The following is a 20169-nucleotide window of genomic DNA, read 5'->3' on the forward strand; positions in this document are numbered from 1 at the left end:
TGTTAAAGATGTCAAAGTTATTGTGGTTGGGTGGTACATTAGAACTGTTGTTATTGTGAAGGTTATTGGGAGTGCTTTGTTAAAGCGGGGGAGGGAAGTGCAGTCCAGAGGCTTTTGTAATGGAAACACTGTCAGACTGTTGTCGATTTGTGATGCTTACTTTCACCTTGTCTCCCATTAACCTGCTTGTGGACATTTTGTTGATGTGGAGGCATCACAAAAAGCTTTTACAGGTGGTGATTGTTGTTGATTTTTACTAAAGTGTGTAATGTCTTATCAAGTACGAGTAGTTAAATGAGTCCTAAACCTTCTTTAGTTTAGTCAATTAACATTTGGCTCAGTTTAATGTTTAAGAAGATGCAGGATTTATTACAAAACTGTATACCACTGTATACCACTGTATTTATATCTCACTGTGAACTGACCTGCACAGTGTAGTATAATTTTTCGTTAATGCCCACTTTAAGTCTTGGATAATGAACTTTATTTGGATTATATGAAGTTGATTAGTTATTAAAGGAATACTCCACCCACTAAATGACCATTTGTATATCAGTTCCTTACCCCATGTACGTTGAATCCTTAACAAAAAAAACATTGTTTTGGGATTCTTTGTTTACTGGAGACATACAAAAGAAACAGAGAAAATGCACGATGAATTGAAGTAATAGGGGTCCACCTTTAACAACAGTAAAACTACTTTAAAACATCTGTTTACAAACTCACACACAACTCCATTATCCATCCGCATGCTCAGTACTTCTGAAACAGACAGCCATTTCCAACAGTAAACTGAACTGGAAGTGAAACAGTAATTTTACCTTGCTAAATACGGGAGCTGCTGGCCTTATTGTATGACTTTGGTTAATCTGAGCTAACCCTTTAAAACAAGTTTGGTGGGTGTTTGTAAACTGATGTTCTGATATTGTTTTGCTGTTTTTAGACATAGTCGCCTATGATATGAGTTTATCAAGAAATATTTTGTTTTTTCAATTCTTCGTTCACTGGAGGTATACGTAACATGGGGTTAGTTATTTATATCCAAATTGTCATTTTGTGTTTGACGAATTCCTTTAATGCTTTGACAAAAATCGGTAGCAATATGAGATTGTGCTGAAAAAAAAAATGACACCAAACAAGGCAGGAAAACAGTTTTTAAGGTGAAATTTAAAGGTACAATCAAAAGTAGTCAAAAAAGGTCAATTATGTCCTTGACCACAAAGAGGTAAAGTTTCGGCCACAACCTATATTATAGAGATTTGAAACCCTTGCTTTGAGATGCATGGTAGAAAAATGCAAAAACAATGCAATGCTTTTCTTGGTTTAGAAGCTTAAGCAACAAAGGGTAATCAGGAACCTTTACAAGAGGCTTTTTAATTATTTATCAGGTTAGGCTTAAAGGTTAGTAAAACTACAAGAACAAATAAAAGAACAGGTCTCTTTGCTTTTCATGCTCCAGTTTTGAGTTTGCTTTTGTTTGACCCTGCAGGTTGATCCAGATATCTTAGTACTGCTTCTTAGAACAGACCCCAGGCATAGAAGTAGAGCCCTTGAACATGGGAGGATGATAGAAGAATTCAGCCTATTGTAGAACTTTTACTTTATTTTGCTTAAAAATACAGATGAAAGATGTTTTTTTGATATATTGTTTTCACTTCATCTGATAATTTAAATTAGTGTGTTGGCAGGTTTATATGTTCTCAGATAATATATATTATAAAAGCATATAGCTGCTGTCCTGTAGATTGAGATTTCTCATTCAGTATCCTAACATCACAGTCTGATTGCCAGAATATTTCAGCAGTGTTGGTCAAACATAATAAATTCCACATCTGCTTTGCTGGCTCAGAGTATCTGTAGCAAAAACATTTTTCATGCATGTGTTATCCACTTCAGTTGCAAAGTTTAAATGCAACAGTTAGACTGTGACACTGGGTGAAAGAGGGTCATTCAGTGTGACGTGAGAGAGCACCTCTGGATTTCATCTCAAAGCAAACAAAGGAAACAGCACTTTCAGAGGCCGACTAGTTGTGAGGATGTAACACATAAATGGCATTGAGTCAGTCAGTGATTGAATTATTGATTGGCTGATCATTGACTGGGGCTATATGCTAATTTCCGGCACTGAAGCCAAGGACAGTGTTTCAACCCCATTGCTCATGTGTGAAAGTTCAAACAAATGAGAACTTTTTAGCATGACTTGCTGTAACTTTTGCCTCATTAAGTCAAGAAACTAAAACAATGATACAGCTTTTATAAAGAGACTGTTTATATTCTATCACCTGCTCTATGGACTACAGTGGCTACAGCTATATCTTCTGATTATTCCATCTACTTTTACAGGTTACCACTGTGTGGGCCATTATACTTAAATACAAATGGGTTGTTTATTTTTACACATTTCATGATGTACCACCTTCAGTATCTAGGCCAAGGGAGTCTAACCAGGAAGGCCATCCCATGTGATTCAATCAGATTATTTTTCTCTATCACAAGCTGGCCACCTTGAAAATCCCCCCTGACACTCACAATGGCATTGTGCTAAATGATTTTATCATGTTTCGTTGTTTGCTTATTTAGATCCCCATTAGCTTTGGCATTGCAGCAGCTATTTCTGCTGGGGTCCACACAGTTTGCATGGTGGCAATACAGAAATACACATTCACACCTACTGTAAATGAAACAAATATTTGACACAATTGCCCATAAAACCCTTTGATCTAGGAGTGGTTCTACACAATCAGGTATTCCAGTAAAAACATTGTGAACCCCTTCTCTTTCTCAGAAGCTGGGCCGTGACCCCTCCGATGAAGACTGCTTCTTTGACCTCCTCAGCAAGTTCCAGAGCAGCCGCATGGATGACCAGCGCTGCCATCTTGATGAGCCACAGAACGGAGACAACGGAGAAGGTGCTGCGAACTCCGTGTCGTCCCTGAATGAGATGATAGGTTGGTTTAGAACCGCCCTCACACATGCCTGTTAAGTTCTTTATTGACTTTATTGAGGACACATTAACTCCTTTTTTTAATAACTGGACGACTTCTTCTCTTAGATCCTGCAATCACCACCTCCCCCCAGACCGAGGAGCTGTTTGATTTGATTGCTAGCTCCCAGAGCCGCCGCCTCGATGACCAGCGGGTTAATGTCGGTAACCTTCCAGGACTGAGGATTACCCATAACAATCTGGGACACCTGGTGGGTGAGGGAGATCATCAGGAACCCAGCGATGACTTCTTCAACATGCTTATTAAGTGCCAGGTAAGGCCACAATTCACTTACGAAAAGAAGTGGAGGGTTTAATCCTTTTAGATTCTTAATTATTGGTCTTATAGACGGTGGTGATAGCTGCACAAGGAGTAGAAGAAGTTGCCCAGATAAATCTGTGAAACTTATCTATGCTCTCTTCAAAGCCAGACTGCATTGACAAAAATAGTAATTTTAACCTGCTGAACCTACACGGCTGGTCTACCACTGCCTCGATAGGTAGTTTGTGGTATTGTGCGACTTTGGTGTTTTGAAGGGTTAGTTCAGATCCACCGCGGTTAAATCAAACCCCTATGTCTTCAAATTAGCAAAAAAAAAATGTAGCTTTAGGATTCTTCGTTCACTATCAAAGCATGCACGGAAAACAAAGTTTTCTTCACAAATTCACCATAACTCAGGGTGAGTAATAGGGTCGTTCCATAAATAGTCAACCAAACATTGGTCGACCAGAAAGGTCATTAGTTTGCAAGATTTCATTGGTCGCTTAGTTGCAGACAAAGAAAACAAACAACCAAAAAAAAAACGTAAAACTCTATTAGGAGCTGCGCCTTGTCAGAATAAAGCAGAACCTATATGACTGGACCGTGTGGGAATTTAATTGGAAAGGACAAACACAGGAAGTGGCCACGCTCAGCAGTCAGAGAGGAGTCATGTTAATTTCCAGGGCTGGTACCTGCAGTTATTACACAGGCTGGTTAATAACATGTTGGGCAGGAAATCCAAAGTGTGGGATCATTTTGAGAAGGTGAAGGACGAACCCAAGGTGATATGTGAACTCAGGCAAACATTAGCCACTTAGCACAATCATTACTGCTTTGCCGACAGCGTCATTAACAGGCAGCTCGCTCAGAGTGTGACGTGCACTTGTAGATAAAATATATTAATGAAGGTTCATTAGTACGGTTTTGTATTTCTCTGTAATGTAGCACAGTGTTAACAATGTTACTGATACTATTCTTTCCCAGACCTTGAACTCAAACCATTGTGTTGACCCACCCAAAATATATAATTTGATAATTGAATTAATATTGTAAACATGCAGGAGACTAGTCGACTAATGGCTATAAATGATGACTATTGATCGACTAGGAAAATTCTTACTTCCTTTAAACCACATTGTGTCACATTTGCCTCTAAATATATCCACTGAATATATCAATCTTTCTGACTGTAGTCCTCTAGGATTGATGATCAGCGGTGCTCCCCACCAGAAGCCGGCCCACACGCCCCCACAGTGCCTGATGAAGACTTCTTCAGTCTAATCCAGAGGGTGCAGGCCAAGCGCATGGACGAGCAGCGCGTCCACCTGCCCTCAGACGACCAGGACGACCCTCCGTCCCCCGACCCAGAGCCGCCTGGTGGTTTTTCCAGCTAGGACTCGGTGAATAATGCTGCACAAGTTTTTGTCAAAGAAAATAAAAAAAGAAGAAATGAAAGAGGGATGAGCCAACATTTAAAGGCAGCACTGAAGGGTGAACTAACAAGATTTTTAATAACAAGACAACTTCAATGTGCAATAGGTGGTTCCCTGTCAAATGTTGCTCGGTGTATTATGTTCTAAATATTCGTTAATGTAACGGGAAAACAAGCAGAATTTAAGCTCAGAAAGTACGTTTTGGGGTAACAGGAAGCAAACATGAAGTATGGACTCAATCTAATGCCTTAATCAGCATTTTATTTTTCAGACTCAAGATTGTATTCCCTGGTGTCAGATGTGTTCTGTAGGAACACATAATGGGCAATGGCCAATTAGAGCACGAGTCGTAGGAATCACAAAGATTTAATGATGGGAACAGAGTTGATGAAAACATGAGAACAGTGACAGATTTGCACTGAATCAAAAAGACGTAAATGATAATGTTTATACCAACTGGCTTTATCAAACAAGTTCAACATTTGACAAATGTACAAATTCAGTTGTACCTTATCATTCAATCTTTGTGCTTCCCCCTTCTCATAGAAAACTGGTGTTATTTGTGCAGTAACAGTATTAGGACACATCATCCAGTGTTAAAAAAAACAGCTCTAGTCAGTCGAAACTCTCCACTGATTGATAACCATGCTTCATTTTTCCTGACTTCAACAAAGTAATACGATTCATTTAAAACAACAGACTGAGTCAAATAGGATTTACCACATAAATGTTATTTATGTGCATTTCTGCATTTCTAAAAATGCATCTCTTCACACAGTATGCAGTAACCATGGTTACTGCGCAAATGATACAAAATAGCTGCTTCTTTTAGAGATTCAAGACTAGCGTTGTGTGATAATTCAAGCTCCAATTAACTGTTCTGCTTAGCTTTTGAAAGTAATGCTATCTGCTGCCCATACTGTTCTCAACATCTGATAACAGACTACTGCTTACTGCCATTTTTATTATTACTTAACATAGAAATAGAGACGGATGAGATGGATGTGACATTTTGAGGATGATAATAATATCATGAACAATATTGAAGTCACTAATTTGAGGTTGTGCTGCAGATGTGCCGCCTCCCTGTGGTCAAACCCTTGTATTACCTCTGTGAAATACAGTGTAATCCAGTGGGGATAAAAGGTATTCCCTACTTCTGAATATTTTTAGGACAATGTAATAATAAGAATAATATTGTGATACAGTACAAGTATGACGGTTTTGTGAACTTTCAGCAGCAAGTTTTGCCAATTTGTACCATAAATGGGGAGATTTTTGCTAATCATTTCATAAAGGTTTCAGTTACATGTACATTTCTATCCATGCGTTGCAGCAAAAGTTCCAAAATCAGCAAGAGAGGTACAAACTGCAACAAGGAAATTGTAATCAGCTAAGATTTTGAAACCTTTTCTTGTACAGATTATCTGTATAATGGTACTTATATAAAATAATTGACCTAACCTACAGGCTCGCTTTGTATTCAAAAGTAGTGCATACCTCATTTTTGTACCTCAAAGCTCATGAACCTTCGAGAAGCTGACCTGGGATGGATCATTTAGCAAGTTCATAGTGGCTACGTTTGATTCATCTATCTTTGATAAACAACACATTTGGGAGCTAAAGTTAATATTTTCTTCTTTTTCTCAGTTTTTTTTGTGAATTAACATTTTTAGAAAGTACCTGGTACGCTTCTATTTGTCTTTGCCATAATTTGTACATATAAATATATTTTGTATTTATGTTCCATTTGAGGACATGAATATGTCCCCTCATGCTTTTAATAAAATGTTTCAGATGTTTATTTGGGATCTATTTTTATTTAGTTTTGGCGTTAAAAAAAAAAAAAGTTTGCACACATTAATCTTAGAAAGCTACATGAGTAGCACTGACCTCTACAGCACAGGAATAGCTTCACATTCAGTACCCTGGAAAACTAGTCCCAGACCCACTGAGAACACAATCAATGATTGGATTTCCTGAGCTCTTATCTTTGCAGGAACAAAGTACAAAGGGCTGATCAAACTTGTTGGTTAACTCCCAGTTGGGCTGCATCACTATGATTCAATGGTAATGCAAATAACTAATTAAAACACAAAGATACATGTTGACAAATGTGACTTATTACTTTTTATCCTGATGATGCAGTCCTTTAGATTGGGTCATGAACCAAATGCATGCCTCTAATATCGAATTTAGCACATTTTCTTTCACAATAAATTGTTTAATTCCAGTTTTATTACTGTCAGTAATGACAAACCCTGCACTATTATAATTATGACACTGACACACATGCTAATATTTGTCATATAATAAGCATGGCCCAAAATTTTAAGTTCAAAAGAAACTCACAGTGGTGCATTCTGCCACAGCCCTCCCCTCCTCTCCCTCTGCCTCTAATTTCACCCCTGCCTCCTCCTGTCCATCATCCCTCCTCTCCCTCCCTCCCTCCCTCCCTCCTTCTCCTTCTCTGTGCTTCCTCCCTCTTACCCAGAATGCAGTGCAGCCTGAGCAGGCTCAGCTGAGCTATAAAAAGGCATAGCAAGGGGGAGGGAGGGCTGCCGTGCAGTAGGAACTGTGCAGACACACACACACGGGGATCCAGGGACGGCAGCCCCTTGCACTGGGATCTAGAGCCACAGCGCGAAAAAGAGAGGTCAGTACAGAGGACAAAGGCTCCATAGAGGAAGCATGAAATGACAGGGAGTGGGTCTAACATTGTTGGAGGGGAGTGACGGATACAGAGATGTCAGAGAGAAAGTGTGGGCAGGCAAGAGTGGGCTGGGCTGTTTGTTGGGATGGAGAGAGAATAACAGGGGCTGTAATGGTGAGCTGTCATCTGGTTTCTGGAGACACTGGTCAGTCACACTGTGTAAAATGGTTGACATTGTGAGGAGATCAGACATTTCTGCATAGTGCAGAGGCATGTAGTTCTTGTGTGACATTGACAGTGATGGCACTCACTGAATGACATAATTGTTTTGCTAAAAAATAATCAAAATCAGCCATCAGTGATTACATCCTGCTTTCACTCTGATAACACGTAAACATTTCCCTCCATCTACGCCCATTTAAGGCCATTTTCATACAGGCTGCTGGAGCCTTTTAAGTCCACTGCCATGCTTTCAGCCCCAGTGATGGTCATTAACAGCTGATTAGTGGCTGAGTGCTATTGATTCTTTTGAGTAGGTTACACACATTAAAGTGAAACAAAGCTCGCGATTTGGAACACAAACACGTCCACGACAACCTCAGCTCACACAGAAATGATCTCGCTCCATCCTTTCACAAACATCATGGAATATCTCACACTGCACTGACGTCAAAGGGTCCCCTGTTTCCCTTAAAGGGACAGTACGCTCAATTAATTTGCAGCGTGCCTTAGTGACCAGCGGTACACAGAGAGAATGCACTCATGGATTATGTGCTCAGCACTTTGTTTTCACTCCTGTTGCTTATAAGCAGAGGTGGAGCGACTGGCTTTGAGGGACCAGCCCCAAATGTTTTCTCAAAATGAATCTTTTAGGCTCTTAATATAACTTCAACCTTGTGTCATTCAGATAATCACATGTTCCATGTTGTTCATCCTATTGCTATAGGCTGAATCATAATGTTCGTTGAGGTTATAAAAAACCCCTATGTCATGTACATTAAAATCAGATGCTGCCTCAGTTACTTAATTTAAAGCTACTTAAAAAAACCTACCTTAAAAGATCACTATCAGTGCAAGTGTACACTGTATTTAGAATATTCTCACCACTTAAACTGCTTACAGCTTTTCTCAACCAGTAACTGAAGCCATTATGTCAAAGCCACCAGACTTCACTGACACAAACAGTCATTTGCATAACGTGACTTTGCAGAACAGGAGTTGCTGGTCTACCACTGCTTCAGTTGGTTAGTGTGTAGGGTAAAGCAGAGAAAATATTTCAAATATAGCGTACACGTACACTTATATTGATATCTATTCGGTGGCTAAAATACAGGAGTACATATCTCAGTGTCTGTGACAATAGAGTTGGTTTATCAAAGACGCTAGCAAAGTACCACAGTCGATAAAATAACCACAGCACAAACGTCAGATAGGTCGTACCACCATGTTTAAGTATATATATTTAAGCATTACAGTTACGGGTGAAAATAACAACAGAAATAAACAAGTTTGCCAATACACCATAACTCCACAACTGAAATCAATTGCCAGTTGTTACCTGGAAGTGATTGTTGCTACAACGTCACAATGATTCAGTGTATTCCCTAAAGAAATCTAATATAACGTTCTACTGTTGGTCTAATATTCAGGGTATTGAGGACTACATTCAGGGGCGTTTGTAGTGGGGGGAAAAGTGAGGCTGATTACCCCGGGCCCCAACTGGAGGGAGTCCTCAAAAAAATCGGATAAAAAGTTTGGTTTAGTCTCCTTTTTTTTTTTTCTAAGTACTTAGTGCAATAACTAAATTAAAATAAGCTGAATAAATTGGTTGAAAGACTGAAGTTTTTATTAAATCATAGTGGAGACTGTCTGAGACCCCTCTCACCCCATAAAAGTGCAAAATGGTTCAGTCCACCCCTGCACTAGAATTCGTCTCTAAATGCAGCTAGAGCTAAGTGAGTCACTGCTTATGGTGCTGGAGCACCAACATACACTGTCACGTCTTTCCTCAAAAAAAGGGAAACTGAGGTTAAAGAAAAATGAAAGGAAAGAAAGAAAGAAAAAGAAACGAAAGCAAACTGACTGTGAGAAAAACAATTCAAAGGGTGCATGAAACAGACATGGATCAAGAGAGGAAGAGCAAGGGGCCCACATAGACTGCTTATGCATAGGGCCCAAAATTTGGTGCCATGCTCCTGACCACATTAACAGCACAGATTATTATGGTATGGATTTAAATGCAGCAGATTTGTCAGCTAAAACAATCATTCAGTGAACTGTAGTCCAGCATTGTACAACAAAGAAGGGTTTCAAGGTTAGTATTGCTGTCAATGTCAAATTCCTACCCTAAAAATAGTGGCATCACTCCATTTTTGCCTCTTTTTGAGGTAGTGGGAGCGAAAATTAGTCCCCAACACAGTGCCGGACCAAATACATTTGGCACCCCAGACAAGCTTCCCAAATTTTGTCTTCCTCTAGTCTTTGTACTGCGCCCCAGATGGCTTTGCTTTTAATTCCCTAACCCCTAACCCCTAACCCTAACCATAACCATAACCCTACTCCGGTACTCCACATACACCCAACTCTACCATTTTCCTTATGTATGCTTTTATTGAATGGGTGGGGGATTGTGGCACCACCCCTCTGGGTGTTGTCCCAGGCCTATGTCACCCATATACCTCAACATTTGTTGTGTTATCTTAATTTCTTTGGAAAAATAGCTGCTGTCAATGGGACGAAAACTTGTTGGAGGGAGCATGCCCCTGGACCCCCCAGGTTTGGCCTGAGCCCCAGATGTTTACAACGTCTGGTTCCAGCCCTGCTTCTGCGTGCAGTCAGTGAAAGCTTCACCCCCATGTGCTTTTTGAGAATGGTTGACACGCTATCCCTTAACAGCTGAGTCTTTTTTTAGCAGGGTAAAAAACAGTAATAAGACATGAGGGTGGGATGGGTGACAGAAACTGGAGTGGGGGTTGTGTGATTCCAGTATCGCTAAATTTCAGTTCAAGGGTAGAATTACAAAAGTCACATGTTCAAAGTGTCTGCATGTATTAGGTTACATCTTGCATTAACAGCGCACTTAGTTGCATGGTGTTACATTATTCATGCATGTTAAGGGGAACAAAATGGATCCTAGCCTAGAGCACATTCAAGGGCCTTTGTCTACATAATGACAAAAGTTCTGCTCAAACATCTTGCCACATCTGTCTCCAACACTGATACAGCCTGTGTTGGGTAATGTATTAGCAAAATCACACTGCAGTGAAGCCATGCAATGTTTCACTGAGTAGTAGGTGTCTGTTCCACAATTCCACACAGTATTAAGTGCTTTACCCACACACCAAGAACCATGTAATGCTGTTTGCACCGTATTAGAGCCAGAACACCTCTGCGTGCCAAAGAAGCAGGGGACCCAGAAGATGGTACCATAATAGGCCAGAGAGGGATTCCCAAACAGGCTCTGTGCTGACTCAGATGCCGGCCTCTGGGTGACATTTACACTGACCACAGGGTTAATGGCGGCTGACATAAAACTGGACACCTGAGAAGCAGCACCACCGGGGCTGAGGAGTGGTGCATGTGAGAATCAGAGAACAAGCTGGTAGCATTCGGAGCTTTGGTGTATCCTATGCTAAAATATAGCTCAATGGTGAACCGGGAAACACGTCAGCTCCAGAAATATAAAGATATTTCATTTGCCGTTATACAGTTATACTATATTTTTTTTTACTTTGCTACAGTTTAGCTACAATGAAGCAGCTCATATCACCTTTCTAGTGCCCCACATTTCATAAAGCTTATTATCAATCCGGCGCTATAGTGGCGGATTTGTTTGAGCAGCAGGCATGTGGCAGTGAGCAAACAGCCACATTGTCTCAAGGTCAAATTCAAGTCTTGTTAAATCTAATCTAATAACCCCCCAGGTATGCAGGGTGTTGGATTACCCACCCAGAGAATAAGTCTTATATTCTACGACTATACTCAAGATGTTTCATACCCTACTGATGATTTTTGTGTGCGGCATGTTCTTTTCTGTCCTGGTGACCATGCCAAGATACTTAAATCCAAGCTTGGGCCTCACCACGTAACCTAAGAAATCAGACCTTTGCTCCTTGTCATAAATCTGTTTTCACTAAACTGGCAGCTTCTCAGGTTTCTTTCACATGTCTGTGACCTAAGCAACCCGTTGACATAGGCCTACTGAATGGAAAGATGAATATCACTGTGATGTAATCCACGTTCTACACGTTTACAGGTGGCTTTCTGATTCCACATTCAATCCAAACAGTGGGAAGGAGCTGTATTTAAAATACATGCAAAACCGAGAGCTGAATTTCAGTCGAGGCACCTTTACATTTGGCCCATCGAGAACTTCTATGCAGATGCCGAACGAGATGGTTATTTTGGCCTACGCTGCACCTGTTGAGCCAGTTCTTTCAAACACACTCGTATTCAACCCCAGGCACATGACACAGGCAAGCAGCTACTTGAAGATATCTATTTACACATGCCAGCCCCAGTGACTGCCCCAGCCTCCTTCCTCATTCTTGTGTCCATAAGTCGGCTATAACAGAAGTCAAAACAGGAAACGACTGTTATCTTCTTCAGATATGTTCAGTGCTCTTTCACACTGAATTTATAAGCATTTCCTGCCACAATTAAAAGTTGAGGTTGCAACATTTTATCAGACATGAGACACACTGTAAAGCTACTTAGCGCTGTCATGCTATCTGGAAGTTAAGTGCGACCACATCGCAGAGTGTCTGTTAATAAAGATGTACTGCTCCAATTACTCATACTTGGATGCAAATGTGAACACTGACAATAACATTACCAGCAATATTAATACTATAACCAGCTCCTTCTACAGATCATCATCTACATCAATACTGCACTAATTCTCTTAATGGATAACACACTTAGATGCTTTTATTTATTTGGAGAGTCAGAAGTTAAAGGAGCAGTGTGTAGGATTAAGCGCCATCTAGCGTTGAAGATTGCAGACTGCAACCGGCTGAAACTTCATCTGTGTGCCAAGCGTGAACTCCCAGTTAGGATTCCTACAGTGTTCATCATTGGGGAGGTTTTTCCTGGGAAATTATCTGCAGGGTCTCTTCCTCTCCAAAACAAATGGACTAGGGGTCTAATTTATAAAATAATGCATAGGATCCAGGCTGAAAATGTATGCACGGCCAAAAGCCAAAAATAGTGTGCGCCAAAAAATATTCGACAATTTCTACAATCAGGCTTCCACCTCACCATCTGCAACGCTAATTTCCCGTCTCCACAATATTCGTAAGCATGGGTCAAAGTTTCTCCCATCAAGTCTGTTTTTATACATCACAACTTTTGCGTGTGAAGTGGCGAGACCCCAGGTGATTTGAACCGTTAAAAACACTAAATAAAGCAGCTTCACTTTAAAAGTAAATGTTTTCCAGATGCTGTTTGGCTGTGAACTACGGTGTCCTAGGTGAAAATGCAAAAATCCTAAGGGTCCTATCTAGAGCCAGTGTTTCGTTTGACCGTCCTTTGCTGCTGTATAAAGGTGGCAGTGCCTCATGGTGAACGGCTCCCTATGTAAATATAAATGGCTCATTCTACAGTAACAAAAACACAAATTTATATTTTCAGGGGACTATACACTTAAGAAAACATACTTTTTATATTACAGTCAGGTCCATAATTATTTGGACAATGATACAGTTGTCGTCATTTTGGCTCTGTACACCACCACAATGGGTTTTAAATGAAACAATGAATACCTGCTTAAAGTGCAGACTCTCAGCTTTCATTTAAGGCTTTTTTCAAAAATGTAGTATGAACCGTGTAGGAATGACAACCATTTCTTCACACAGTCCCCCAACTTTAAGGGCTCCTAAGTATTTGGACAAACTAACATAATCATCAATTAAACAGTCAGTTTTAATACTTGGTTGCAAATCCTTTACAGTCAATGACTGCCTGAAGTGTTGGACACATAGGCATCATCAGATGCTGGGTTTCTTCCCTGGTGATGCTCTGCCAGCCCTTTACTGCAGCCGTCTGCACTTCCTGCTTGTGTTTTGGGTGTTTTGCCCTCAGTTTTGGCTTCAGCAAGAGAAACGCATGCTCAGTTGGATTCAGGTCAGATGATATGACTTGGCCATTGCAGAACATTCCTTTTCTTTGTCTTAAAAATGTCTTTGGTCGCTTTTGCAGTATGCTTCAGGTCAATGTCCATCTGCACTGTGAAGCATCGTCCAATGAGTTTTGAAGCATTTAGATGAATCTGAGCAGATAATGGTGCCCCAAACACTTCAGCTTTCATCCTGCTGCTCTTGTAAGCAAGACAAGACTTCACTAGAATAAATACCGAGGGTTTATCACAAGATGCAAACCATTGGTTAGCCTTAAAAATGGAAGGCCAGATTAGAGTTTGTCAAAAACCATCTAAAAAGCCTGTACAGTTGTGGAACAGCATACTATGGACAGATAAAACAAAGATCAACTACCAGAATGATGGGAAGACAAGAGAAGGAAGAAGGGAAGGAACTGCTCATGATCCAAAGCACACCACCTCATCAGTGAAGCATGGTGGAGGTACTGTTATGTCATGGCCATGTATGGCTGCCAGTGGAACTGGTTCTCTTGTATTTATTGATGATGTGACTGCTGAGAAGAGCATCAGGATGAAAGCTGAAGTGTTTGGGGCACCATTATCTGCTCAGATTCAACCAAATGCTTCAAAACTCATTGGACGATGCTTCACAGTGCAGATGGACATTGACCTGAAGCATACTGCAAAAGCAACCAAAGATATTTTGAAGGCAAAGAAGTGGAATGTTCTGCAACGGCCAAGTCATATCATCTGACCTGAATCCAACTGAGCATGCGTTTCTCTTGCTGAAGCCAAAACTGAGGGCAAAACACCCAAAACACAAGCAGGAAGTGCAGACGGCTGCAGTAAAGGGCTGGCAGAGCATCACCAGGGAAGAAGCCCAGCATCTGATGATGCCTATGTGTCCAACACTTCAGGCAGTCATTGACTGTAAAGGATTTGCAACCAAGTATTAAAACTGACTGTTTAATTGATGATTATGTTAGTTTGTCCAAATACTTATGAGCCCTTAAAGTTGGGGGACTGTGTGAAGAAATGGTTGTAATTCCTACACGGTTCATACTACATTTTTGAAAAAAGCCTTAAATGAAAGCTGAGAGTCTGCACTTTAAGCAGGTATTCATTGTTTCATTTAAAACCCATTGTGGTGGTGTACAGAGCCAAAAGGACGACAACTGTATCATTGTCCAAATAATTATGGACCTGACTGTATATTATATGCCATTACTGCAAAATATATCCCCATAAATCCTACACACTGGACCTTTAATATCTGATTAAATAAAAACATGGTCAACAAAGTTTCACTTGCCTTTTCTGACTGTGACAGTGACCCCAAACTTTTCAAGAAATACAGAAGGTTAGTTTACCATCCAATAATCCAATAATAGACTCCCTGAAGAAAGCTGCCTAGGTCCAGACCTTAGAATAAGCCCTCTCCACCAAGCTGGCTGATTTGTCTGTCATTTTGCGTAAGTTAAAAGTGTCAAGCAAAAGCGTAACCTACACAAATTCCTTTAGACTGTCTGTGTTTGTCGAAATATATGTTATTTACTTCTATTTCTGTGTCCTTTTCTGTCTTTTAGTTGAAGGAAAACCCTCATCTAACGCAACACAATGGCAGGTAAATAATATATCATGTAAGAGAGTGATTGATGATGGTTGATGATGTGTGGAGCTACAATGAGTCAGAGGCAGACTTGTGGTGTTTTCTTACACTCTACTGCCCTCTCCTGGGTGTTTTTGAGAATACAGTGGAGGGCTTGCATTTACATTTGAAGACCCTGCACTCACATGATTGTTATGACGTTACATTTAAATACTGTAACCACAACACTGTATGATGTGCAATTATTTGATGATATAGCTGCACACATTATTATATCCTGTAGTTCCCCAGTTATACCTGGCTAAATAACATTCTCTGGGGACAACAGTTGCCACAGCAACACTGTTTGAGTTATACCACAAACCTACAGCAAAGCAAGCACATTCAAAACAGGCTCGTGGACCAGGCGACACTGTGACCTGCAACTCCAAAATGGGAAATGTGTGTATCGCCGATTCCACTGAAGGCCTTACCTCTACCTTTGAATGTCGAGATGGTTTGTTCCCAAATTATTTTTACTAGTGATTTATTGTTGTTTAGATCAGAAGTAAAGTTGTTAAGTATGTCATGTATGGACTCATAACCTTTTTTATACATGTTCATTTCAGACAAAATTAAAGATGCTAAGATCATCTTTGTTGTTGGTGAGTACAATTACTGGAAATATTGTCTTATTTTGCAACACAACACATTTAAACAGCTTTCTCCCTCGTGCTAAACCATTGCTCTGTGTGTTATTTTCCAGGTGGGCCTGGCTCCGGAAAGGGCACCCAGTGTGAGAAGATAGTCGCAAAGTATGGCTACACCCACCTGTCCTCTGGGGATCTGCTCCGTGCTGAGGTGGCTTCTGGCTCTGAGAGGGGCAAGCAGCTCCAGGCCATCATGCAGAAGGGAGAGCTTGTGCCCCTGGTAAGAGGGTCGATACAGTTTTCGAGAGGTGTTGATTCAGTTTGGAGGAGGTAGCTTTTGGTGCTCTTGAACCGCGTTGCGTTACACAGAGAGGTGTTTCTGTTATTTAGCCTGCTCTCACTGATATTAGCAGGGAGGACAAAATAATAAAGACCTGTCAGTATAATAAATTGTCAACGGGGTGTATTTTCTGTCAGAAGTGCCATGTCATTGTGAAGGCTGATCGTAATGTCTTGGGTGTACTTTCAGGACACAGTCTTAGACATGATTAAGGATGCCATGATCGCCAAGGCTGATGTCTCCAAGGGCTACCTTATTGATGGCTACCCCCGTGAGGTGAAGCAGGGCGAGGAGTTCGAGAAGAAGGTAGGAGAGGGCACGAGGTGTTGATCTATAACTCATCCTGGCATATTAATGGAAAAAAAAAACCTTAAATGAGCAAATCTTTGATCCCAGATCGGCAAACCCTGCATGCTGCTGTATGTTGATGCCAAAGGAGACACCATGGTCAAGAGGCTTATGAAGCGCGGTGAGACCAGCGGCCGTTCTGATGACAACGAGGAGACCATCAAGAAGCGCCTGGACTTGTATTACAAAGCAACTGAGCCAGTCATCGCATTTTACGAGGGCCGTGGCATTGTCAGGAAGGTGCGTATGAATGCTCTGATAGTAAACATTTTAAAGGAGCAGTGTGTGGGATTTAGCGGCATCTAGTGGTGAGGACTGCAGATTGCAACCAACTGAAACTTCTCCCATGTGCCAAGTGTGAACTCCTGGTGAGGATTCCTTTAGTGTTCATTTTTTTGGGAGTTTTTTAGCAGCCAAATTATCTATAGAGATCTCTTCCTCTCCAAAAGAAACAGACCAGAGGCCTGTACTATGAAGCAGGATTTGGGGTTAGTGAGGTAACTAAACTGGTTCACTTTTTACCAGGATTAAATCACCATGGTAACTTATGCTGAACAGCTAACCTTCTCCGGAGCAGGTTAACTTCAGAGTATCGAATTACAACCTGTCAACATCTCAACCTCTGACCAATCGGATCACTGAATAAAAAAGTATCCCGACATGGACAAAGGTCTGGAGTGACATTTTCATTGTTCCAGTTTTCTATTCTCACTCTGGATTTAAAACAGAGCCTCTACAAACAGAGGGATTGTTTACAACACTAAATACATTATGATGATTATGATTTTACCTGCATTTTAATTTATGCAAAGTTTACTTTATCCCCAGAGTGACAGCTGACAGTGTGGCTGTTTTATTCTTGGATTCTATCGCTACAGCTCAAATTAATGAGACACCTGTGTAATGAAAACTGGAAATAAAAAAAGACAGATTATATTATATTACAAGAAAAATTCCTCTCACTATTAATTGGCTCCTGTTGTTGTTAATGCAGCACTTCAGTCAGAAGGACCTTGTGGTACCGGGCTACATTTCCACTCTTAACTTCAGTAGCAGAAACAGTCTGGCATCACTTTAAAGTGTTTTATGTGACATACTCCAAGCGATTTCTTCATTTTCAAACTAAATAGTAAAAATACTCACTTTGTCTTATTTCATATGCAATAATACCTAAACCTTTATTAAGCCATGGCCAACTTTTAATATTGGAAATCATTTCTAGTCTTTCTAGACAACATTACACTCTGATGAATATGACTTTTTGCTGTCCCATTAATAGAACAGTTTCATAGGCTACTTCATTCATGGTTCTGTTGATGCTGCTTGTGATTAACAACCCTGCCTCTTTCAAGTGTGGCAAGGGAGGAAAACCCTGAGTTGACTGAGCTAGTTGGTAACCAGTTCCATGATAGCGGTTATCCAGACAGCCAATGCTTGGGTCAGTGAGAGCCAGATAATGAAAATATATCCAGAGTATGGTGAATTGGCTTCTTGGTGCAGGCCTTAGGTGATTAAAACCAGTAAAAACCCATAATTAAGCAGTTTCTTAATGTCTTCTTGGCACTACAGTGGCCAATGCAAAACCCCCAAAACCCAAATGGCCCTATCTAGAGCAAGTGCAAGGTTTGTCTGTTCTGGGCTACGGTAGGATCAGTGAAACATGGCAGACTCCGTCAGTGATGACCCAGTCCCTATATAGATAAACACATCCAAAGTACTGAAAACACCATGATTCTTATTGTCAGGTGATTACCGTAAAACTTCAATTAATAGCTCAGGCTATTATTTGCTTAAATCACTGAAATCAATGGGCTTATATTTGGGACTTATGACATACCAATTCTGAATCATTCATTTGATCTAGCTCCGACAGATCAGAGAAAGAGAGTTACGACAGTCGAGGATTATGTCACCCGGCGTACCGACACAACCCCATGCTGTTGAAACAATACTAACAACTTGGATTCATTTTTATGACAAACCCTTTGATTCTTTTGATCTGAGGACCCTTATGGACTAAAGGAATATAAATAACTTACAGGGTAGTCAAGGAATGGACAGACCAGGCATTTAATTGAGACAGTCAAAATGTGTAGCAACACCAGACAAGTAAAAGGGACTGGGCATTTAATTAGTACTAGGCTTTTAATTTAAGTTTTATGGTATACACAAAAAAACACTTAATATATTCCATTTGGCCAATATATCCCGCTAAATCCTTCACACTGAACCTTTGAATAAACTGTGAATTGTGTGTAAAATCTAACATATATTCTACATATCCTAGGTCGACTCTGAGCTGGCAGTGGATGAGGTCTTCTCCCAAGTCTCCAAGGCTATTGATGCACTGTAGTAAAACAACATAACTAGATGAGCTGTGTCTGGTTGTTGTTGTTTTATTTTTTTTTTTAATTTTATTTTATCAGTCTCAATTTCATAAGGACATAACATGAACAGCAACAGAAATAATCCCCTTCCCACTCATCTTGGTTTAAAAAAAAAAGGCGGCCATTAATGATCAAAGATGCCTTAAATCTACTCCTACTCCAGCAATAGGAATCTATAAGTTTAAGCTCACACACAACAGTGAAAATGCTTAAAAGTAGCGTCTGGAAATCAGTGTTTTTTTTATGTAAGTCTTGCTTCCATTCTGTGCTGAACATGTATGTGGATGCATCCAAGTGGCATCTCAAAAGGTGCTGTACGCAGGAGGTGTCAACGTTACCGTCTCCTAACCTTTAAGGCACCACTCTGGGGACAAACATGCACTTTACATAATGTTTTTGTCCCTTGCTTTAACCCTGCCATATAGAGTCTATGAGAAAATTATAGGGTCCTTTATAATTGTGCCACCGAACAACAGCAGAGATCACCCACTGTGTGCAAACTGGTGAAACTCTGTCTCCATGTAAATACACAGACCTTTTAAAATTTCTCAGCCACCATGGACTTCATACATTATTTTATATTAATCCATTTACAACTATATTTAAAGCACAGAAACGGTTTACTTTTTTCATGAAGATGAACACATGTAACAGGTGTCTATAAAGTGATATATTAAAAAAAAGTAAGAAAATTAAAGTATATGGGAAAAATGAATTAGTTTACGAGCTGTGACTGTGTTTGAATATTTGAAAAATGCCAGTGCAACATGCAGTCCTTTATAACTACTTTTTGATGGATTGATTTTGGCAGTAATCCTGGACAAACATGTACACACACGCACTAACAAGGGACTTTGACAATGCATCATGGTTGAAAAAGGAAACGCTTCACTATCCAGACATCATGGTCAAGGTGCAGGAGCATGTAGACACAACAGGATACAGGACACGCTGCCACGGCCGCACTTCACCACTGTTATTATAACTTTTCCTTTGAGCCCATGATGATCAACAGGTCTTCCTTTACCTCTCACCTTCCTCACACTTGCATACACACATCCAGCTGGCCGAGCAAACACTGCAACAGGTATCCGGACTAGCCTCCAAGGAGAGCTCTGATCATGAGCGCACTGTGGGGGATGAGGAAGAGGAAAATGGCTTCTAAAGGGGGACAGGATGTGTCTATCGGAAAGTCAATCAAGAAAAGGCGTCTGTGAGCACTTTCATAAAGCCATCGAGGATGCTGCTTGAATGCTAGGAATGCTGCTCTTACCTAATAAAGGTGCAAAACAAAGGGGAAGAAAGGAGGTGGCAGTGTTATTTATCACGTACGGCAGAGAGAAAAAGAAAGAGACACATGTCTGTAAACGTGGGGGAGAGAGGAGATTATGAGCCGATGTCTCGCTGTATGCGTGGACTCATCTACAG

General features: G+C 40.5%; 2 protein-coding genes across 3 annotated transcripts in view; both read left to right on the top strand.

The window, feature by feature from the left end:
* Positions 1-6482, top strand: part of gpsm1b (G protein signaling modulator 1b) — a 41225-nt gene extending 34743 nt beyond the window's left edge. The window contains exons 12-14 of one of the 2 annotated variants that reach the window (XM_033647431.2): positions 2786-2948; positions 3053-3258; positions 4439-6482. In XM_033647431.2, the coding sequence (XP_033503322.1) occupies positions 2786-2948; positions 3053-3258; positions 4439-4639 (570 nt within the window). In that variant the 3' untranslated portion in view covers positions 4640-6482. The remainder of the gene's footprint in view (positions 1-2785; positions 2949-3052; positions 3259-4438) is intronic. The other variant, XM_078161826.1, reaches the window with a different exon arrangement.
* Positions 6483-7199: 717 nt separating this feature from the next.
* On the top strand, positions 7200-19456 carry ak1 (adenylate kinase 1). Its single transcript, XM_033647010.2, has 7 exons — positions 7200-7334; positions 15015-15052; positions 15646-15681; positions 15783-15946; positions 16196-16312; positions 16403-16594; positions 18642-19456. The coding sequence occupies exons 2-7, from the start codon at positions 15046-15048 to the stop codon at positions 18705-18707; spliced, it is 582 nt and encodes a 193-aa protein (XP_033502901.1). The 5' UTR covers positions 7200-7334; positions 15015-15045; the 3' UTR covers positions 18708-19456.
* Positions 19457-20169: the final 713 nt, after the last annotated feature.

The sequence above is a fragment of the Epinephelus lanceolatus genome, chromosome 19, assembly GCF_041903045.1.
Source record: "Epinephelus lanceolatus isolate andai-2023 chromosome 19, ASM4190304v1, whole genome shotgun sequence".
Classification (NCBI taxonomy): domain Eukaryota; kingdom Metazoa; phylum Chordata; class Actinopteri; order Perciformes; family Serranidae; genus Epinephelus; species Epinephelus lanceolatus.

Excerpts from the sequence above, each read along its gene's own strand:
- ak1 (XM_033647010.2), top strand. Across the intron at positions 15,682-15,782 it reads TAAGATCATCTTTGTTGTTG|GTGGGCCTGGCTCCGGAAAG; the intron begins GTGAGTACAATT and ends GTTATTTTCCAG. Across the intron at positions 16,595-18,641 it reads GCCGTGGCATTGTCAGGAAG|GTCGACTCTGAGCTGGCAGT; the intron begins GTGCGTATGAAT and ends TACATATCCTAG.